General features: G+C 36.4%; 1 protein-coding gene across 1 annotated transcript in view; it reads left to right on the plus strand.

Moving 5' to 3' along the window:
- Window positions 1-24545, plus strand: part of Snrk (SNF related kinase) — a 98179-nt gene that overhangs the window by 61328 nt on the left and 12306 nt on the right. The window contains exons 2-7 of the mRNA XM_089633198.1: window positions 14443-14692; window positions 18843-19048; window positions 20133-20468; window positions 21234-21548; window positions 22456-22645; window positions 24169-24339. Of these exons, the coding sequence (XP_089489324.1) occupies window positions 14459-14692; window positions 18843-19048; window positions 20133-20468; window positions 21234-21548; window positions 22456-22645; window positions 24169-24339 (1452 nt within the window). The 5' untranslated portion in view covers window positions 14443-14458. The remainder of the gene's footprint in view (window positions 1-14442; window positions 14693-18842; window positions 19049-20132; window positions 20469-21233; window positions 21549-22455; window positions 22646-24168; window positions 24340-24545) is intronic.

Raw genomic sequence — 24545 nt, forward strand, 5'->3', positions numbered from 1 at the left:
CTGTAAACTAAAAGTTGAAACTGACACCAACTTCTTTTATGTATTCTGGAAGGGCATCGTCCTAATTTTTTTCTTGATAAGTTTACTCGAAATTTAAACACCGCATGTTCCCTGTTTGTAACTTGGAACTTTGGCAAAGTAAAATTTCATCCGTAAACGGGTCGTATAAAATATAAGAGTTTATTTGTTATATATTTTCATTTACAATGCGTAGAAATAAACAAAGTAGCTAGTTATAAATACGCTAAAAGAATCCAGAAATGTATAATGTTGCGTATACATTTGCGAACCGAGCCACGAATTACGGGAACGAAGCAACTGCAAGTTTTCCCTTAAGGCGAAGCTTAATGCATCACTATTTTGATTAATCTTTATAACGAATTGGTGTACATTATGAATACCAAAAATATGCTGTAGATAAATTGAAGGTTTTCCTATCGTTTCGCTTAAGTAGAATACACAAAAAAATAAATTACTCAAAAAAAATATAAATGTAAACAACTAAAAAAAAAATTTTTCATTAGAAATGTATGAACGCATAAAGGAAACAACTTTAAAAAATTACAGTATTATAGCTAAGATTATCTGTGACAGTTTCACTTGATTAACTTTTTTGCTTGTTTATAAAATTATTTACAAAATAAGTAAAAATCAGTTTTTTGCTTGAAATCGAACGTTTTTAGACTCCGTTTGTCAAGCGATTTTAATGCCTATTACCTACAATGTAAGGTATACCAAGAATATACACATTTAGTTGAAACTTTAAGTTGAAGTTCAGTTCGGCAGTTCGGCTCGCGTATGTATAGATAGCATAATATTATCGAGATACGGTTTTGAAAGACCTCGCATTACATTAAACAGCTGCCCAGACTTAGATTCTAGGAATCCAGACATCTTTTCAGGGTCAGATGAGAGGTTTTTAATGTCTTTTTACTACTCACCACAGATTATGAGTTATTAAATATCTACTACCGTTTCGATTATCTTTCGCTTTTGTCTTGTTTATCTGGAACCAGTTTTTCTTCAATCAGTGACTTCAAGAGTTGTGACAGATTGGTCCGCTCGGTGGTGCCATTCCTCCAGCTCATCACCCGTTTCCAATTGCCCACCACCTTTCTTCAAGAGTTGTGGCAGATTGGTCCGCTCGGTGGCGCCATTCCTCCAGCTCATCCCCCGTTTCCAATTGCCCACCACCTTTCTTCAAGAGTTGTGGCAGATTGGTCCGCTCGGTGGCGCCATTCCTCCAGCTCATCCCCCGTTTCCAATTGCCCACCACCTTTCTTCAAGAGTTGTGGCAGATTGGTCCGCTCGGTGGCGCCATTCCTCCAGCTCATCCCCCGTTTCCAATTGCCCACCACCTTTCTTCAAGAGTTGTGGCAGATTGGTCCGCTCGGTGGCGCCATTCCTCCAGCTCATCCCCCGTTTCCAATTGTCCACCACCTTTCTTCAAGAGTTGTGGCAGATTGGTCCGCTCGGTGGCGCCATTCCTCCAGCTCATCCCCCGTTTCCAATTGTCCACCACCTTTCTTCAAGAGTTGTGGCAGATTGGTCCGCTCGGTGGCGCCATTCCTCCAGCTCATCCCCCGTTTCCAATTGCCCACCACCATTCTTCAAGAGTTGTGGCAGATTGGTCCGCTCGGTGGCGCCATTCCTCCAGCTCATCCCCCGTTTCCAATTGCCCACCACCATTCTTCAAGAGTTGTGGCAGATTGGTCCGCTCGGTGGCGCCATTCCTCCAGCTCATCCCCCGTTTCTAATTGCCCACCACCTTTCTTCTTCCTTTCAACAAACTTTAAACCTGCAGCTTGAATTATACTTCGCTTTAGGTACACACCTTTACTGTATTATACTATTTGGCTCAATTGATGAATTTATAAATTATAATGCGGATTGTGAGTACAGTGTGAGATAATCAGAAATGACAATGACCTATTTTGTTTTGTACCAGTTTCTTGAAAACCTTTAAATATATAAATGCTGAGGCACTGATAATAGCCAAAATGGCCGCCGATCACTATAATAATAATTTACTTTTTATTGTATATCTACTGTTGCCTTTCCCGAAATGAGTTTTTTTAAACTCATTAATATATTATCAATAATTATATTGGATGTTTATTTATTTCCCTTTAAGATCTCTTTGTAATTTAGTAACTAAAAACATGACAGTCAAATATGAAAATTCAGAAGATTGATCAAAAATAAAACATGAAATCCGAATATTTGCTTTATTCAAACAAGAGTCTCATGAATCTTCCGCTAGAAGACCTGTCAATATTAGGTATAGTAGTCCCAGGGAGTGGTCTAGTATCTTCTGTATTTTCATACAAGACTTGTGCGAAGGAAGAGGACGATCGTCTATTCAATTCAATTCAATTCAATTTGTTTATTAATTTCAAAAACATTGCAAAATTGTTCATTTCAAAGCGTTTTTTAAATAAATTTTATAATAAGAATTAAAAGATTAATATTTACAGTGTGTATAACAACTATACCAGTGATAATAAAGCTTGCCTTTTAAAGGAAGCTTCATTGATGGCAAACATGTCGATATCCGAATTGATTCTGTTCAACAGCAAGATTGCTCTCCCCACAGGCATGACCATTGGCAAGTAAGTTCTGCAGGCCGGGAGATAAAATAGTCTATGTTGTCGGTGACGTAGATAACCATCGGGAACATAGAAATGAATGCTCTCCATGATGACCGAGTTTTCAAACCATCCACGAATCAGTCTAAAGAAATGTGTAGCAATGCGCACATCTCTCCTGACCCGTAGATAGTTCATTCCGAGCATACCCAAAAGAAAGTCAGTGGGATAGAGCCACGGGTAGTAGCCATACTCCCTCATGTAGAGAAATCTCAAGAATTTCTTCTGAACTCTCTCCAACATGAGAGAATACTTTACCTGGTGTGGACTCCAAATCACCGACCCACATTCAAGTCTACTCCTTACTAAGGAATTAAATAAAACTATAAGCATCCGGTTATCTCTGAAATTCCTTGCAGTGCGTAGAACAAAGCCCAGAATTCTAAGTGAAGTGCTACATGCCGCCTCAATATAAGCATGAAATGTCAGTCTACTATCAAACATGATTCCAAGATCCTTCATTGTCGAGACACGTTTTAAACTTCGGGCGTCCATTGTATACCGGTAATACCAGGTATGACTCGCCCTAGTGAATGACAAAATTAAACATTTAGAAACATTAAACTCAATCCGATTTATTTTACTCCATTCAACAATTCTATTAATGTCTGACTGGAGTTGATTGCAGTCTTCTAAATTTAGTATTTCTAAGAAAAGTTTCAAGTCATCAGCAAAGAGAAGAAACCTAGAATGCAGAATTTCTTCTGAAATGTCTATGACGAACGTACTTCCCCTCTCTGGGACTGCTATGTAGGTTTTTAAAGTTGCTTTGTCGAGAGATTGGTTATTCCCATCTTCATTCCTTTTGCCCTGCCAGATAACCCCAAATCCCATCTCAGAAATAATCACGATATTGTTATATTATTATCATTAAGTTTCGATATTACCCAAGTTGACGAACTGAATTTCGTTAAATGCCCGATGTCTTTGAAATTTTACAGAACTGCTTTAACCACTTCAGCGATTTTTGACATATTATGCCAAGTTTGCTCAAAACTTTGAGCAATCGTTTGCCATAATGTGCCAAATTTACAGAACCTAAAAATATGGGATATACTGTAAAATCTAGGTGGATTCATTGGCTTTAAGTAGCAGTAAGCAGTTTCCATATTTATATTTTGAGGAATGGTATTAATTAAATAATATGGTAAATGTATATATATGACACCAATCGCTCGAGTGGTTAAACTGTATTATTTGCTAGAATTTCGGTACTAACTGAAATAATGGCTGATTTTTTTCTGGGTATAAACTGTTATTGTTTACCTTTGATTACACTCGTTGAATACCTGTCTACTTCTGGAGTTATTGTACAGTAAAATTATAATTACAATTTATTGAATAATAACTTGCAAACATCATTTTAGAGCTGCATAGATAATTTATTGTATACCTACAAAAATATCAGGTCATTGGCTGAAAGCTTATAATATTTATTTTCATCGAAGAAAAAGTGAATGTAAATATTTGTACAGTATATACCTACTTACTTATTGTATTAAAATGATTTTTTATTTTATTTTCCTTACATTTTTGTTTAATTAAAAATCAACGCAAAGAACAGTTTTTTTTAATTATAACACATATATTTTAAAATATTGTTCATTCCCGAAAAAGAAGTGAAATTCAAATAGATTTATTTAAAAAGAAAGTATAGATAGTGAAAAATCTCAAGTTTATGGAAAAATATGAAAATAGTATTCACGGTTTCTCTTGTATAACCCAAGAGCGTTGTTTATAATTCATTAAAATTGTTTATTCGCATTTTGATATTCAGCCGTAGCGCCGCATTCCCTGATCGATTCGTTAATCCGCGGTTAAATAAACCTATGATTAAATCTTGATTAAACTGTGACCAATTGTTTGCATGCCTTTCATCACAGTCCATTAATATCTATTTGATTTGAACCTGCTCCAACACACGCTAAAGTCTGAATATACGTATCACTCAATGAATACGCTTTTTTTAATACATATTGTTATTATGTTACTACCGTTTTTTGCGATCTTAGCAGTGGAAATTTGAAGGACCTTTTAATTACCGGTCCAACGACGTGTAAGGCGATGCACCACTTCGTATAACATTTGTAATCGGGCCGCTAACTATAACACTCCTTTTGTCGATGGCTATAAGGTTTAAATTCCCGCTTAACGCCAGCCACCTGTTTTGATTTATGCAGGAAAAAAAAACATCATTCAGGCGCAAATATTTAAATGTTTTTCAATCATTTTCTGAAGAGCTTAATTTGCCACAGTATACAATAAAACCATAATCGAAAAGGGGTTCGCAAGTGGGAGATTAACTTTAAAGCAGTTTTTATGGGCCTCATTGATTTTTCTTGGTTTATAAAAAGACTTGGTTTTTTTCTAAGGCCGAGATGTGTTCTACTCGCAGTAATTAATTAAAGCATCTGAAATATTTTAAGCGACCAAATTTTGAAAAAAAACACATGATTTTTCATTACTACGTAGTGCTTCGGCACAGGTCGAATAATTTTATATGCTATTCAATGGTCATTTTAATTTTAAAATACATGAGTGAAAACGTGCCCCAATTGGTAGAAATCTTCTTTAAAAGTCATAATTTGGTCAGAGATTACGGTAAAAGTCATAATGTTGTCAGAGACTACGGTAAAAGTTATTATGTGGTCAGAGACTAAGGTAAAAGTTATAATGTGGTCAGAGACTAAGGTAAATACACAATGTGGTCAGAGACTACGGTAAAAGTCATATTGTTGTCAGAGACTAAGGTAAAAGTCATTATGTGGTTAGAGACTACGGTAAAAGTTATAATGTGGTCAGAGACTAAGGTAAAAGTTATAATGTGGTCAGAGACTAAGGTAAATACACAATGCGGTCAGAGACTACGGTAAAAGTCATATTGTAGTCAGAGACTAAGGTAAAAGTCATAATGTGGTTAGAGACTACGGTAAAAGTTATAATGTGGTCAGAGACTAAGGTAAAAGCCATAATGTGGTCAGAGACTACGGTAAAAGTCATAATGTAGTCAGAGACTAAGGTAAAAGTCATAATCTGGTCAGAGACTAAGGTAAAATACCCTAATGTATAGTGAATAAATGCGCCCTAGAGTTCCAACTGCCCGGAACCATTGATATTATAACAATTATTTAGGGACGTTCTGTGGGAAGGGATGGAGAGGGGAAAACTGAATGTTGACTTTTCTAATCTAAGTTACTAATTATAGATAAAGCATTTTATGTCACTTTTCGATACTTTATGGTATTTTAAACCTGAACGATACACTCAACAGGTGCACACTTTATTATGTATATTTGTTTATTTTTATTGTGATAAAATCTATATACTTTTAATATCATGATAAGTTTTATTTGTATCTGCTCACACGATGGTTAATGTAGGCAAATAGTACGACGTACCGTAAGTATCGCGATGAATACACGTTTAATCACATTTCTAGTAGTGTGTCGGCGTACGATCCTTCAGGTGTATTGACGCAACGGTGTGTTCTTAGCAGACTGTACTAACAAGCCGACGGACAAAGCAAAAAACACAAAACGCTTTGCATATTTGATAAGCAGTAAGACATATTTTCAGAATGTACACAGTCCGATGGAAAAACTGATGAGTTGTGTCTGTTTTCTCTCTGGAAGACGCGAATCTTCATGTCGGATAAGTGGAGTACCTACCTACGGACGTAATGATTTTTTTTTTTTTGTGGATTTTTCTTTTTTAACGTTTTCATTTCGAGCATTTTTACTGTGAAAACTTAGGACGACGGGTTTTTTTCACAGAAAATAAACAATAAATCAAATTTCAAAGTTAATATTTAAGTTCTGTGAAAGTTCTGTTCAAGTTCTGTTACTATCCAAGTACTATGTATGTAACAACCAACCCATGATTACATAATAAAACTTGTAAATTTGATGAATTGTTGTGGTCTCAGAAATTCAGGTATATAATAATTTGGTTACGCAAGTTATGCGTACAATTAATAAAACTACCTTGAAAAGTACATAAATAATTAGCAATGAACGCTCCGGCTCGTCTCTGACGTCATATACAGGGTGAAATGGCACGTACCCGACAAACTTTAACCAGCTATTCCTTAGCACATTTGGAGTAAAAAATGTTATGGGCACTTTGCTGTCCGGTAACATTTTTTTTTTAATAAAAAATTTACTATTCATATTTTCACTACATGTCACCAATGTTTTATCCTTTGTCAAAGTTTGAAAACCCATCTGGCAATATTTTGTTCGAGTTTCGTTGAATAATGTACGTACGTACCTACGTTGGCGCGCTTTTACAATCACAACGAAATGGCACCTCACCATTCGTCTCATTTTTAACTATTATTATTTAGTGTGTACGAAAGAGCGAGGACACTTTTTGACACACTTGCTAATAACAGCTGTTGAACACGAGATTCAATGCAAATGACAGTGACGGAGTGTGGATTTTTTTATTTATTTTTTGTTTTTAATGAAAAAAAAATGTTACCGGACAGCAAAGTGCCCATAACATTTTTTACTCCAAATGTGCTGAGGAATAGCTGGTTAAAGTTTGTCGGGTACTTGCCGATACACCCTGTATAACCGCCAGGGGCGCTACCGCGGACGAGATTGACAGCTATGTGACGACATGTGATGCAAAATCCCTTGTGGCCAATAGCCACACTCATTAGAATATTGATGTAAAAATACAGGTGTTGAAAAAAAAATTGAAGATTGTTACTGTTCTTCAAAAGTGTTCGAATAAAGGCACGATCCTGCCGAGGAGAGCTCCGGTGTAACCTGTCTTTCTGATATACCTGCGAATATGTTATGCGTAGGTACTTATATATAGTGGGCTTTATTAATTACTAGCCCAGACCCGTAAAAAAACACATTTTTCCGAAATACGGATTTAAGGATAGTAACTACTCAACCAACTTATTTATATATAAGCATATTAGTGTATACAGGGTGTATCGGCACTAACCCGACAAACTTTAACCAGCTATTCCTTAGCACATTTGGAGTAAAAAATGTTATGGGCACTTTGCTGTCCGGTAGCATTTTTTTTTCAATTAAAAACAAAATTAAAAATTTCCACACTCCATCACTGTCATTGGCATTGCTTTTCGTGTTCAACAGGTGTTATAAGCAAGTATGTCGAAAAGCGTCTTCTCTCTTTCGCACACACTAAATAATAATAGTTAAAAATGAGACGAATGGTGCCGTGCCATTTCGTTGTGATTGTAAAAGCGCGCCAATATAGGTACACACGTACATTATTCAACGGAATTCGAATAAAATATTGCCAGATGGGTTTTCAAACTTTGACAAAGGATAAAACAGTGGTGACATGTGGTGAAAATATGAATAATAATTTTTTTATTAAAAAAAAAGTTAGGGCCCGTTCCCACTTCCGTTTTCAAATCGGAGGCGTGTCCCGTTTTAAAAACGGATGGCCAATGGCCCTGTTCACACTACCGTTTTAAAAACGGACCATACTCTACGAAAAAAAATAATTGTCGATTCAACAAAAACATGTTATTTGCTCATTTTTCAGTAATGGTGCGCAATGAACGACGATGAAGCTCTTGTTGTCATGTTGTACTTATTAAAAAGAAGGAAAAAAGTGAAAAGAAAATTTTGGGTACACCCAATCATAGCCGAATGATTTTCTGTAGGAATTTTCCAAGTGTTAATTGGTGAGCTGAGAAGTGATGAACTAAAGTTCTTTAATTATTTTAGAATAATAATGATTGGATTATTTATATAGCGCCGTTTTCACCATGAAAAATCACCTCAAGGGCGCTTAATGGCTTAAGAGAATGTCTATCACTTCCTTTAACCATCTACTGGAATGAGTTTCAGGGAACTTAACATATCAAAATACAAAATTGAGAAAGTGCATTTGTCCTGAAGAAAGGCTATCGATATTTTAAAGTAAGAAAACAATAACAACTCAAATATTTTTTATTATGTGTTTATTAAAATAATAAGCTCTTCCGTGCATCTCATTAAAGCTTTAAAATTTTAAAAAAGTAAACTTAAAAAAATAAAAATAAAAATTTTGATGTACAAAAGTTGTGTACACCAAGTGTTTTGTTTTTATTTAGTTAAAGATAAAATATTACCACACTCTTTCTTCGACCAGTGGTATTAAATTTTCGGGATTTATTTCCTTATCCATTATTGTAGTTTTGATTTATTTACTTAACAAAATAACCAAATACAAGCACGCAGCGTGCCTGCTTCCTTGCGACAGGGAGCGGGCGGGGAGGGGTCGGGGTTTGGCGGGGACTCTGCCGGAACGACTGGACGACAAGTGTGAACAGCTCCATACAACACTATGAGCGAGCGTGTTCCGACACGATTTGAAAACGGACGCGCTGCGTAGGCGAGCCATCCGACAAAAAATGTCGGATCCGTTTTCAAATCGTGTCGGACAAGTGTGAACAGCTCCATACATCCACTACAGCCACTAGGGCATCCGATTTTAAAACGGGACCCGCCCCCGATTTGAAAACGGAAGTGGGAACGGGCCCTTACCGGACAGCAAAGTGCACATAAGATTTTTTACTCCAAATATGCTAAGGAAATGCTGGTTAAAGTTTGTCGGGTACGTGCCGATACACCCTGTATATGTATAACGTTACTTACAGACAGACTATGACGTATGTCATAAAGTAGTAAAACTTCCCCCATGAACTTTTTTTTTTACTTTCATGTACCTCAAATTTGTAATCTTCTCAGAACGTAAATATATAAAGTCAATGTGATTTTTTGCATTCGTTGAATAAAAATCCGTTTTGCGCTGTGGGCGAAAATTTAAAGTTTCGAGCGCCTTTAAAAAAATGTTTCCAAATCGCATCATGTTTATGTCAAGGTTAACGGAGAACCGTGAACATCACGGGATATAAAATGAAGAGCAAAATGTATTTAAAAAAATATTCATGTAATATTTAATAATTAAACGTACATAAAAAAAATCAATAGTAGTTCAGAATCTAACCTAGATCAACCGACTGCTCGGTACTGACCATAACATCACCAACTATTTTAGTAACGACTGCATAAATTTATTATTAAATACTAGTTGTACCCTGTCCCGTGTTGCTTTGGCTCAGTCTGTCTGTGCAGCCAGAGAAACAACAGATTACGCTGTTTTTCAAAAAGCATGTTTTTACCGGTCACAGGTGACATCTATATAATATAGGTATATAAAAACACGTAACGAAATTCAACGTTGTGTCAAAATTTCAAAGCAATCAGTGATGAACTTTCGGAGATTAAAGACTTTGAAAAAACGAACTTTTAAGAATTGTTGTTTTAAAAATTCAAAGTTAATTTTCTGTTTAAAGTTCTGTGAAATATTTTTCAAGTTCTGTTTTTATTTTAGTTCTGTCAAGCAACTAGCCTATAATGATATAATAACAACTTGAATAGTGAACGTTGAAATTTGATGAATTGTTCAAATTCTCCGAAACAACCCGTCCTTACATTTTCATTTGTATAGAAGATAGATAGATAAGAAATTTAATTTTTACAATTTTACGATTTTCGAATATCACGTCCGAAATGTTATGTAAAAACATTCGAAACTAAATTGTCTTTTAATAAATAAAGATTAAAAAACAAATTATGATATTCCCGGAGTGTACAACGCAATATTTTTTGCTTCTTTCCGTGTAATAAGCAGCAGATTTTTGAAACGATTTGTCTAAATCAGGCAACTCCAAGCCTGAGCGCGAGCCGCAGGTGAATATTTTGATTAGATACATTTCAGATGTATAATATTTATCATTCTTCTAAGATTTCAGATAAAAAATCACATTTTTTGCATCTATATTCTGCATGCATGAGCTACCCAGTTCGACACTATGGCCATCGAAAACCCCCTTGCTAAGGACGGGTTGTTTCGGAGAATTTGAACAATTCATCAAATTTCAACGTTCATTTCCGGGTTCTGTGAAAGTCCTATTCAAGTTCTGTTATTATATCATTATAGGCTAGGTGCTTGACAAAACTGAAATTAAAACAGAACTTTAAAAAATCTTTCACAAAACTTGAAAATGAACGTTGAAATTTGATGAATTGTTCAAATTCTCCGAAACAACCCGTCCTAAGTGTTTCTTAGGTATATTCTTATCAATTTCGTTATTTTTTTGTAAAAAAATGCGCCCTATTTGGTGGTTATAAAAGTTCTCTTTCAGGATTGCTTTCTTACAACCGTCTGAATGCGGCCTCATATTGTCGAAATGCTCCGATGCGTCCAGTTCAAAAGTCGAAATGGTACTGGCGGCCGATTCACGACATTCACGACAGCTCGTTAGAGACCAGCCGTGCGTAATCGAACGAAGGATATCCCTGGTTCAAGTATATCGTTTTTGTTCTATGGACCAATGTTTCAAATAATGTTATGTTTAAATATAAAATTTTAAAGTTTGAACGCAATACATCTCAAACGTTTTATGTGAAATTGTCATTGCTGGTTTCACCCAGATAAGATAAATGTCCATATTATGAATTGTGTTGCTTTGATCAACATAATATGTATTTGCATTGTTGCTGAATATTTTAATATTTCCACGCTCACGTAAACATTGTTGAAGTTAAATAATAATAATCTTCAGGTAATGCGTTAAAAAAATCACGGATTTCACGCCTCTTTGTTCCATCTCCGTATACATTTTGTGATTTGTAAAATTAATTAATATTTTAATGTATCATTAATAACATTAATGATACTGTGGCGATTACGTCCCTTCTCATTCCCCCCACCTAAACACAGTCTGTATGACCAAAGAGCTTCACTCATCAGTACTCTTCACTTCACTCCAGCGATGCCATACCTATAAGAATTTCTGTAGATCTACCGATTTCGGCAAAAATCTACCGATATTATTAGAAAATCTACCGAAATTTTTAAAAATCTGCTGAATTCAGTTAATATCCACAGACAATTTACCGGTGTTTTTGAATTCCGGGATCAAAATTTTTGAAATCTCCAAAATTCTCTTGCCAACCCCCCCACGAATTTGAAGATGTCGTGGGGAATTATTCCTCTCCGAAAAATATTGTAGGAATTAAACTTCTACGAATTTCTCTAACCATGTATATCCCCCCATGGATGGTTTTGAAAATATTGTGGGGAATTATTCTTCTCCGAAATCTCTAGCCACCCTCCACGGATTCCAAATTCGACTCCCGAAATTCTCTAGCAACCCCGCCCCCCATGGATTCGAAAATGTTGGTCCTGTACCAGTTTATTTTTATTTATGTTTTACTCAAATCTACCGATTGTCATTTTGCATGATTGCATGATTCAGATTTTCACACACTAGCTCCTGAACAGACAATTATACTCCTACAGTCCTTTGTATTCTCGTCATATACTAAATATCAAGAACTATGTAGATATGTATATTGGTTCACTTGTCTATGCTCCTTATTACTTATTAACCTGTTGACCGGGCGGGACGTATAAATACGTCATACGTAAACAGTATCGGGTACGGGTAGGACGTATAAATACGTCCTTGAAATATATGTTGCGCCCTGGAACGAGCGGGACGTATATTTCCGAACATAACACACGGAAATTGAGTTTTTAATTTTTACACATTTTAATTTTTTAAACTCAATGTTTCTCTTTTATCTGTGTGCTTTTATTTATTGTTCTGTAATTATAACCTTTTTTATATTTTTTGTAATCTTTATAATTGTTTGTAAATATTCTATTTTTTTAATTCGATGTTTTCACTTTTTTTGATGCATAAATAAAAAATAAATTAACGTCCACCGGGCGTGACGTATTGATACGTACTAGTGAAGGAGTTCGGGCCCGTTATACGCTGCGTAATTCAAAACTGAACTCCCCGGTTAACAGGTTAATTAAAACAAAGTGTGTATTAAGGTAGAACCTGCAGACAAGCAGCTTTGCACGACGACCTTTTTGTATATCCCGTATTATGCATGCCTTATATATATATCTAATGAAATAAAAATACGTATTGTGTAAATACGTAAATCGTGGTTTGAATCTTCCCAAGGGCACAGCAAATTTTCCTTATCAATTTGCTCTTCGTTAAGGAGGAATCGTACAAAACAATTTAATTGAATTTCCACGTGTCGCCTCATCGTGCCCGTATATGCATGCTAACATTAATGCTAGTCTTTAATATTTAACAAGAACAGCTCCTATATGAGGGTACTAGAAGCAAAGGTAGAAATGTGTATCTGTCAAATGATGGACATTTCTACCTTTGCTTCAGTGCCCTTAAATATGCATTTCCTCATAGTTATAAGAAAGAAATGTGCATTTCTCCATAGTAACAAGAAAGAAATGAGCGTAATAGAAGCAAAACATGACAGATTGACATTTCTACCTTTGCTTCTAGTGCCCTCATATAATTAATTATTTACGTAGGTTTGATTATTTAACGTGTTTTTGTTGAAGATTATCAAAAGTCTACTGGGCGATGTTGAAAGTTTTCCGCGGGCTGTCTTTGAGTCTTACCGGTTTGGGAATACCGTACAGAGCCTTCGTAATTTGCGTAAACCATCGTAATTGTTTTACACCGACTTAATCGAATTAATTAACGGAATAATGCAGCAAAATGTTTTCTAATAATTATTTTCCTACTCGCGATATTATTTACCAGAAATTGCGATTTGCGAAGTTGAGAAAATATGACGCAAGTTATTATATACACTTGCTGACGGAGTTGTGAATAAAAAATGAAACCCTTGTTTTCTCGCAATAACGGAAACCTTGATGTTCAGCCATTGTTATCGGCGTACCGGCAGCTGATTCAAGGTTGAGGGCTTTGGAAAAGTAATTTCATTTTTTTTTTGTCTATGCAAAAAGTTGAAATAAACAATCCTTATGTTTTTATTCCGAGGAAATGTTGAGAAACGGTGCGAAGTTCACGACACGCTGCTACCTGTCAAACGGGTGACTCTTTGACAGAGTGGTTTTGTTCTCTGTGTTCACAGGTCACGGGTTCGAAATCGGCGAAGTACAAAAATACTAAATTTAATGAATTAATTCGAATGCTTTCTCGTGTACATTTCAAAGGTTGAAAATATGATCACTTCTTTCCAGAGTGGAATATGCTGTCAGTATGACTCTGGTGTCAAACCACTATTCAGGAATGAAACATTGCTTGAAATAGCTTTAACTATGTTTACTAAGTAGTTTAGAATGACCAGATTCCGCGATATATCAGAGCAGTGGATTCTATGGTGATAAAATAAATTTAAAAATTCTTCAAGACTTTAGTATTAGAACTTTAGTTTTTTCTTTCTTTTTTTCTGAATGTGGGAAACGAAAGTTTTCTTATTTTGGTTCGATTTTCTATGTTATCAGAGGTTGGCTATCATCGCCCTTAAGCTGTTCACTTGACGTTGTTGACACTAAATTTATTCATGAGAACACAAAATGAGTATGGCTGATTTATTAAAATCCCGTTAAAAGCGTGAAAGCATTCCATTTCCTAAGACACTATTAATTGTTTCATAATATATGTTCATGCAGCTGAGCTTATCCTGTTATTATATAATAAAGAAATGGGAAAATATAAATATTTCTTATGAACACGTGTTCCTACATCCTCATACACATTCGTGTTTTACTGATATTTTATTAAAAAATCTTTCAATTAATTTGTTAAAGGCCTGCATTCTCGTTTTTAACAGGAATACGAATAAATAGACCAGATTATTAATAAATTAGCGATATTTTATATCAGCAAGTTTTCTCTGTGAGGGAGAAGAATTATGGAAGAATTTAACATGGGTTCTTTTTGTTATTTGTACAGGTAGTCAGCAGCTGGTATGCACCGCGGGGTTAGCGCCGCCCTGGCGCTGGCCGGCGGGGGCGGGGGCGGGGGCGGCGGGGGCGGGGGCGGCAAGATCGCCGGCCTCTACGACCTGGAGGAGACGCTCGGCAGCGGCCACTTCGCTGTGGTGAAGCTGGCGCGACACGTCTTCACCGGCGAGAAGGTGGCTGTCAAGGTCATCGACAAGACCAAGCTGGACGAGGTGTCCCGTGCGCATCTCTTCCAAGAGGTTACACTATTCTTATTTTTTATGATTGCTATTAATATGGATATACACGTCATACTAACCTAACATATAACTAAACTAACCACCTGGATACTAACCTAACATATCACTAAACTAACCACCTGGATACTAACCTAAAATATAACTAAACTAACTAACTGGATACTAACCTAACATATAACTAAACTAACTACCTGGATACTAACCTAACATATGGTATTTGATCATGTTCTATGTCCTAATATATTATTATTAGACTAACAAATGATTTCATACACTTTTAACAGCTTATTTTGTTTGCACATGTCTTTAGCTCATGCGTCGCACGTGTCTCGTAGTCTGAACGAATTTAATGATTGGAAAAAAATTGCGAAATTGTATGTAGGTACTACAAATAAAAATAAAAATTCAAATGCCTTGATCGTAATATGTATATCACGAGTGACAATGATCCACTTGCATACATTTTTAATTGGTTTACAAAATGTGAATAATTTTTTCTACTGAGAATACAGAAGTTTTACAAAATATAATGAAGTAAAAAAACAATTGTTTTAAGCTTGTTTTGTCAGTATACGAAAACAATATTCTCATGCTCTTTATTATTGCATATATTTTAAACTCAACACAATTTTTTTTATGTAGCCGCACCGTATCGTTTATATGACATGATGATTTTAGATGACTTAACAAATTAATAAATCTTTTATTATTTGATTTATTTTTACAATCTTAAACCCTGTGATAGTGGTTGGTTAAAACCTTAGATGAACTGATTCCAGTGGACATACTTTAGTAGGCGGTTCATATAGTTATTTCATCTCTCTGAATGGCTCTCCTTTTCAAACGCCGTGCTACATTTTTTTGTTAGATTAATATAAATATAACGTGTCTTGTGTTTTTATAATGTTATTGATTGAATTCATATTAGAAAGAACTCGATTTTATTAACGTAATTTGACAGGTGGGGCAGAAAAAAGAGCCCAGACATTGGGTGCTTTTACAATTACTATGGCAGCGACAAGGGGTGACGGCATAAAATATGGGTTTTTTTTTTTAATATTTACTCCACACAGGAGGCCCTGAAGAAAATAATTTCCCAGGTTTGTCTGAAAATGCTTTGAATTTACAATCCATCCGCATTAACGGTAAGCCGTGGACATTTTTATTCCCTGTTATGCCGTCATGCCTTGCTGTTGCCGTGCCGTTGCCATAGTAATTGTAAAAGCGCCCATTACCTAACTGATAATCCAAAGGAATGGAATGATAGAAGACTTAGTTGAAGAAGCTGCCCCACCACCAACAGGGGGTTTAAAAACACTTATGTACTGGTACCATCACGGGTACCAAGGATGAGTGGAGAGGGGAGATGAGACCCCCTTCCCTCGTGGGACCTTGAGGGAACCAAGGGGGATTGGAGAGGAGAGGTGAAACCTGGGAAGACACATTGTGGAACCAGAAGACATAGCCACATATCCAATGACAACCCTGGTGAACTTATAAAAGGGACCGGGTGACTGTTAAAGGAATGAGGTAAAATGGGAGATATCACAATGGGCCTATGGCCTAAGTGCTCACGGGAACTACATGCAAACCGTCTCTGCTCTACAAATAAATAAATAGGCATAGGCATCACACTTTCTATGCTTGTAATATAGACCCGATACAACAATCACTATTTACATCAACACATTTACCTTTTTTGTGATCTTTTTCTTGGAACATGTATTATTGCTGTTTGCTGAACGGGTCCACTCTTTATGTAAATTAATGTGTACATGGAGAGAGTTAATGCATTGTTATTACCCATTGATTACATGCCATGAATATGTCAAAGTTTTTTATTGCATACCTTTCTATTTCATGCTTTTAAATTTAGCATTGTAAATAAATAATAATTTTTTTTTTTTTACATTTAATTAAAAAAAAATTTTTTTAATTTTTCTCCACTGATCATCTCCCTAGGGAATTCCTTTGTCGAGATGAGCAGCTTTACAATTATATGCAATCAAATAAATAAATCACATAACACATATAGAGATGAATCACATTGAATATGGGGCTCCTAAGGTGATTCATGACAGAAGCTACGACATGGGCAATCCAAAATCACCACTCTCAGTCAGTATGGAATTATTTACCATTTTCTTGAATCTAGTAAAATTAAAATTAAAAAAAAATATGTTATCAATTTAAAGTTCAGCCAACATCACATTATTTGAATATTGTTCAGCTACAAAAGTTTTTTTCGCACATTGATTCAAATCCTGAAACGCTGCTTGGAACAGGTTTAGCAAAGTTTAGTGACCAGAACTGAATAGCCAGTTACTTCCCAACCTTCATATTCTTCTTCTCCTTTCCCTCTCCCACTTACTTTAGTCTAACAACATTCCGCAAATAGGGATGATGTTTCACTGCATCAAGGTAGAGCAGTAACCTTATTGGCTCTGGATCCAAAGGTTGTGAGTTATAAACCAGATTATATTTATTTATTTCTTATTTCAAATAATGTAAATAAAATAATACATAAATATTCTCAGTATCACCCCGTTGAAAGACCTCCATTCAGAATCGAAATACTGCTCAAAATGTCATTAGCCGTGTTTAGTAACCAGATCTGAATAGTCAGGTACTTTCGTCTTCCCCCTGTCACTTGCTTCAACTCATAATAATCGTCAAATGGTGATAATTAGTATTATCTTTTCTTTATAAACAAAGTCGCTATCTGTCTACGCTACGCATATGTCTGTTTGTGCACTTATTTCTTCTAACCATGCAACGGATTTTGATTCTGAAGGGTTTTCACCATCATTTAGAGAATTTCTTCCGGAATGTTTGGGTGTATAAAACATGCATATTATATTTATAGAAAGTAGAGAAAAGTCGAGCAACCCCGGGTACAAGCAGTTGAAACTGTTGTTCTTGGCATAACAATAAATATTACAGATATTGTGTGTATTGTGCATACATACATCTTCGTTCTTAACCCCTCAGGCCTCTGGTATATTCTGTCAGAAGGTTGGAGTATTTCCACTTTGCAATAAAATCCAAATAAATGGAACATTTCTGAACGTATCCGGTAACTGTTTTTGAAAGGTGATAAAATACTGATAATATATCCAGAACTTTCAAGAGCATTCTCGAACTTTCTGGAACTTTCTAGACTCACCGACAAACTCCGCCACTCAGTTTGGAACCTTATAGAACCTTCTTGAACTTTCTCCTTCCAGAACCTTCTAGAACATTCGAGAAAATTCTCTTGAACTTTGTGGAACCTTCCCGCTGAACCATAGCACATTTTCGTCACCCACTCCCACCCACACTTAGCCACCCCCACCAAACTCTCTTACTTTCGATGTGACACCGAGGGTGTCACCACTCCAATCTACCACCAAAACCACCGGTGGGTGACAGTGGGTGGTTGTGAAGAAAATTAGGCGGGTAGGGAAACACAGGTTTCTTTTTTCAATATACTAGTGGTCCCGGGCAGACGTTGTCCTGCCACAGACCGCCTTCTATGTAGGGAAGTTAAAATTTATTTATTTTTAGATAAAAAAAAAAGTATTGAAAATTTTTTAATTAAAAAGAGAACAGCGCGACCTATCGGGTCCAAAACTATCCTATATTTCAATCTGGAACCAGCCATACACATATTCACAAAATTTCATTGAAATTGGTTAGGCAGCTAAGATATTAGATAAATAAAACAAAAATCACAAAGGCTCATAATTTTTAATCAGATCCTTTGGTTTCATAAACGTTTGACTCTTCTGTGGTTAACTTCTAGATTTGAATTTGAATTATGGTGTTTTCTCTTTTTAACACTGTTTAGATCATATTTCTAACCATGACAGTAAGAGGGAGTCACTACGATTTCTATGCGTTGTTCCCAAAAGTGAGCAAATTAGCCTGTGGGGTTAAAGTAAATCTCAAAAGGCCGCAGGAGTTAATGCGTGACCAAGCCACTTCATTGCAATATTCTTATGAAGAGGTTTGATGTTTAGCTCATCTCAGATCGTCAGGCTTCTTATTCGTTCCAATTTGCCACTCCTGCCACTCCTTTCAGTAACTTGAATTCTGGTGCGTATTCTCTCATTCATCATTCTGATTTGCTGATGTATTATATTGTAATATGAAATAATTTAAATTGCAGGTGCGTTGCATGAAATTAGTCCAGCACCCTAATGTGGTGCGCCTGTACGAGGTGATCGACACGCAAACCAAACTGTACCTGATCCTGGAGCTGGGCGATGGCGGCGATCTCTACGACTACATCATGCGCCACGAGTCGGGCCTATCGGAGCACCTGGCCAGGGAATACTTCATACAAATTGTCAGAGCCATATCCTACTGCCACAGGTGATAATTTACGCTTGTTGATTCTGTTTATTTACACATTTAGTTATGTTTGACGAGAATATATCAAATGAGATCATGGTCTCGTTTCATTCTGCGTCATAAAGTTAATAATTATTTTATTTTTATTTTTGCCAATGAGATAATGTAGAATGTTTTATGTACCATGAATACAATAAAATTATTTTGTCTCCATATTTAAGTTTAGATTTAGGAATTGAGTACTTCATTTCGAGGGCTTAAAATCAAAAAACGTTGTCTACAAAAACATACAAACAATTCGAGGGCTTAAAGTCAATTAACATTGTTGTCTACAAAATCATATAAATAATCAAAATAGTCAAAAATTCTTATCTAAAAAAAAAAATTCAAATCATGATTATTGTTAGGTTTTTTCTAGATAACGTTGTTTGACTTTAAGCCCTCGAATTACGTTTTGTGTACATAATGTTGTATTTGTATGTTTTTTGTAGATATCGTTTGACATTAAGCCCTTGATATGTGGGAAAACACCATGCTCTTGCCTACAGTCTCCCAAATTGACATAGCGCCATTTAGAATTTTTTTGACAATTGTGCCTCGTTACCTTACCCACAGGTTGTCAAATTTTAGGTTGGATTATTTGATCAGCTGTCAATTAAGCCGTCAAGCATAACAGTCATCAGAATTTGTACACACACCACAGGCCAAGAATCAGTTTGACGTTGATCGGGACCGTTCAAACGTCAAATATTCAAAATGGTGCTCAATGTCAATTTGATTACTACGTCAAATATGACAGTGGTTCAAACAAATAGGCCTTATAAATATATGGGTCCAAAATTAAGACATCTTAAAATTGCAGATTTCAAAGTGTTGAAAACTTTAAAGTTTTTAAGCGTGAAAATTATAATTGTAATTGGTTTTACTGTATTGCAATAAAATTATAACTGTAACTGGTTTTACTGTATTGCAATAAAATTATAACTGTAACTGGTTTTACTGTATTGCAGTAAAATTATAACTGTAACTGGTTTTACTGTATTGCAATAAAAAGAAGATATTTAATTTTCCTACCACGATAATTAATATAAATAATGATTTACAGATTACACGTAGTACACAGAGACCTTAAACCCGAGAATGTGGTTTTCTTTGAGAAGCTTGGAATTGTCAAGCTCACCGACTTTGGATTCAGCAACAAGTTCTGTCCCGGCCAGAAGCTGGAGACATCCTGCGGCAGCCTCGCATACTCCGCCCCCGAGATCCTGCTGGGTGATAGCTATGACGCCCCCGCCGTGGATGTGTGGTCGCTCGGGGTCATCCTGTATATGCTGGTGTGCGGACACGCACCCTTCCACGAAGCCAACGACAGTGAAACTCTGACTATGATTATGGACTGCAAGTATACAATACCTCAACACGTTTCGGCTGAGTGCAAAGCGTGAGTCACCTTTTATTTTTAATTAGATACTATATTATATTTTAAGAATTAAGTTTTTAATGCATAGCATGTCCTTTGTTGATCTTACTTGGTCATTAGTTATTATAGGAAAGTTTGTCCATTAGTGGTGTGTGGCTTGCAACTGATTTGTGTATTAGGAAAATGAATTTGGATAAAAAATCATTCCAGAATAAAAACCGTTTTATCATTCATCTATTTTCAATTTTCGGCCATCTCATGCGTGTGTGTGAGTGCCACCAAAAATCGATAGATTGCATTGTCATCGACAACGAGTCTTTCAGCCGAGTTTCAGCTTGATTGGATGTCGGGAAGTGGGTTAATTTCCACTTCCAAATTTGCATTCATTCATTCATTCACAATAACAAAATCGGAATTCAAATAGATGCATTAAAAATTGCATTAGGCCAAATCACTATTACAATGTGAAACCCGCTGAACCTCATGAAATTGACTGAATATATTTTGTAGAAATTATCAATGAATTCAGAATCCGTAAAAACTGCAACAGTAAATTTTGTTTGACCGTAGATCGATTGCAAGCAAAAAAGAAGGTGCACAGACGCACGTCTCTTGCCATATGCAGAAAGGATGTGATTTACTAGTAGTTCACTAGTGTTTGTTGTGGCCTTCCATGCAGCACTCTTTCCGTACCATGTTCCATTCTGGACGTCGCTAGGGAATGGTGTTTATGGTTGAACTATAAGACGTTGTTTTAATACTGAACAATATATGTTTTTGTTTTAGATTGATAGGCAGAATGCTTCTCCGTCAGCCTGAAAAGCGTGCCACTCTAACCCAAATCTCCGCTGATCCGTGGGTGAAACTGGCTTCCGCCGGAGATCAGTCTGCCGTGGAAGCTGCCGTAGCCTTGGAGGACTCCCTCCCCCTCGTCTCTCGGCAACAGCTCAGCGAGGAGGACCACACCTTTGTGGTGCAGAAAATGGTCAATGGACAGATTGCCAGCAAAGAGCAGATTTTGGAAGCCCTGGAAAGCGATGAATACAATCATATTACCGCTACTTATTACTTGCTGGCTGAGAGAAAACTGAGAGCTCATAGGTTTGTTTTGATTTTATTTATCCTGGTACAAACCTGTGAAAAATCACGATTATAATTGTAGGATTTGTGAAGCTGAAAGTATGTAAAAAAAAATATTTGCTTCAGAACTCTTCAGCCTTTCAAAACAAGAAATTTACCTTTCGAATGTCATCATATGTCAAGCATTTAAATAAAAGAAATACACATTTCAAATAAAGATTATTAATTGCAATAAAATATTTCTGGTACCTACTTTATCGCTTGTTTATGATAAGTAGTTAAAATTTTTAAAGTTCATTGAACTCGAATAATGTTACGCTTTTACGCATGAATATTTCACATTACCCATGCACCAACAACCAAGATTGGTATGTTTAATTTATTGTGACATTTCATTGATACCTTCACTACATTAAAACACACTAACCTGTTTGTGTCACATCTTGTGTTTATAACCTCACTTTGGCGGTGTCAAAATAATCATAAAATTAATTGCTAAATACCATGAGCCATCTAAAATGTTACCTAGCAATCAATTATTAAAAAGATGAACTTATTGAATTGTTTTAATGGTAACCAGACAACTCACGACAGTGACAATTCAACACAGGAAATTAATATGACGTCATGAAAAGTGATTTTACAGGAAGTTAGGTTCATAGGAAACAAAAAAAATTTCATCACTTATTAAATTACTTTTCAAAGGTGTGTTTAGTTGTCCCAGAATCAGTTTTCTTTTTTTTTAAATAACTCTTCTTTTAAAAATATAAAGTTTCAAAATTTCATGCGTTTTGACAGTTCGGTTGTATTTTTTTTTCTTGTTTGATGTACACATTCACATTGAGCTTGTCCAGCAATTCTAAAAGTTTGACCTTTTATTAAATATACTATTACATAATAAATACATAAAATTATTATCCACATGCAGATTAGGCGATAATGCTCCATGCCGGCCAGAGGCGCTGAGCGGCCTGTCGAGTCCCGCGGGGGGCCCCAAGGGGCACTCAGGGACTCTGACGGCGCGGGGAGACGCCCGCTCCGGGGGCCCCAAGCTCCTGGCGCCTCCGTCTCAGGGCTTGCTGCTGTCGGTACCAAGAACACCAACCGATGCTCCTCAGGTATTTATATTAAGAAAGACTTGGCTGAATCTTAAAAAATTATGATTGAATAAATTAATGTTAACTCAAATAATGTAATTTTTTTAATATTGCATTTATTGTAAATATCATCAGTTGTTCAATGGGAGAAACAGCGCTTCAAAAACAATTTGTACAAAACAGTTAGGACGCTTTGTTTCACAGAATTTGAACAATTCATCATATTTCCAAGTTGATTTTTAAGTTCTATAAAGGTTCTATTCAAGTTCTGTTATTATTTCAGTTTTGTGAAACAACTCGCCAATAATGATATAAGAACAGAAATTGAATAGAACCTTCACATATCGTGAAAATCAATTTGATGAATTGTTGAAATTCTTTGAAACAACCCGTCCTCAACGACCGTTAAATTATAATTGAAAAAATCAAACCCCCATAAAAAGCTTTCCGCGATAGCTAAGTGGTTAGATCAGTTGTTTAGTTATTAGAAGATCCCAAAGTTCAAATGCATGTCCCGGCAATATGTAACCTTTTTCAGACATGTGATTTGATAGGTAATAATCTTTCATTATTTAATATTCCTGGTAAGAATCCATCAAAACGAATACTTCACACTTTGCAACCGGGGAAAATTTTTCGAATAGTGATGGGCCACACGAGTAAAGCTCATATTTATGATCCCACAAAGCTTGGTGAAATACATGCTTGTGAAGGTAACCCTATGTAAGCAGCTCCCGCACGTTCATAGAGCTGGGTGAAATACATGCTTGTGAACGTAACCCTATATAAGCAGCTCCCGCACGTTCATAGAGCTGGGTGAAATACATGCTTGTGAAGGTAACCCTATGTAAGCTTCTCCCGCACGTTCATAGAGCTGTGTGAAATACATGCTTGTGAAGGTAACCCTATGTAAGCAGCTCCCGCACGTTCATAGAGCTGGGTGAAATACATGCTTGTGAACGTAACCCTATATAAGCAGCTCCCGCACGTTCATAGAGCTGGGTGAAATACATGCTTGTGAAGGTAACCCTATGTAAGCTTCTCCCGCACGTTCATAGAGCTGTGTGAAATACATGCTTGTGAAGGTAACCCTATGTAAGCAGCTCCCGCACGTTCATAGAGCTGGGTGAAATACATGCTTGTGAACGTAACCCTATGTAAGCAGCTCCCGCACGTTCATAGAGCTGGGCGAAATACATGCTTGTGAAGGTAACCCTATGTAAGCAGCTCCCGCATGTTCATAGAGCTGGGTGAAATACATGCTTGTGAAGGTAACCCTATGTAAGCAGCTCCCGCACATTCAATTGACACCGTTTCTGACCCCAAAAACAGATTTATTTTCTGTCAAGATTTTTTCAAAATCTAATGCACTCTCGTATGAAGTCGGTTGTAAAGGCACAAAGTTATTTGTACATACATTCATAGAGTCAATTATCTGTTGAGATTAGATATTACTTCTTTTTAAAATTTTACTTTATTTATTAGTAGGTACCTTTTTTATTTGTTATAATCTCATTCCATTCTGCGTTTCATTTATGGTCTAGCGTGCGCGCAAGTGCAGCATAGTGCGGGAGGAGGAAGACGACGAGGGGGGAGACAGCACGGGGCGTCGGGGCTCCCGCTCGGAGGGGCGCCTGCACTTGCTGGCCCGCCCCCCGCCCACCGAGCGCCCCGCCGAATGTGATACAGCCAAACTGGTCACCGCCATCACCAAGGTATTTATTAACTAATACTTTGTAAATTAATTACAGGCCTTCTCATATAGCATAATCTAGTCGGAGAAACTGCTGTTGGATTTAAACTCAGTCTATCTGCCGAGCATTGAACCTTCCGGATTATGCAGGAATTTGAACACTGAGCCAAGTCAAGTTTTTACTGATGTTTTAACCAAACCGTTTAGCATTTCGTCTGTCTGTAAATT

This window comes from Hesperophylax consimilis, chromosome 7 (genome assembly GCF_061612785.1).
Source record: "Hesperophylax consimilis isolate HC1 chromosome 7, BYU_Hcon_1.0, whole genome shotgun sequence".
NCBI classification, from domain to species: Eukaryota; Metazoa; Arthropoda; class Insecta; order Trichoptera; family Limnephilidae; genus Hesperophylax; species Hesperophylax consimilis.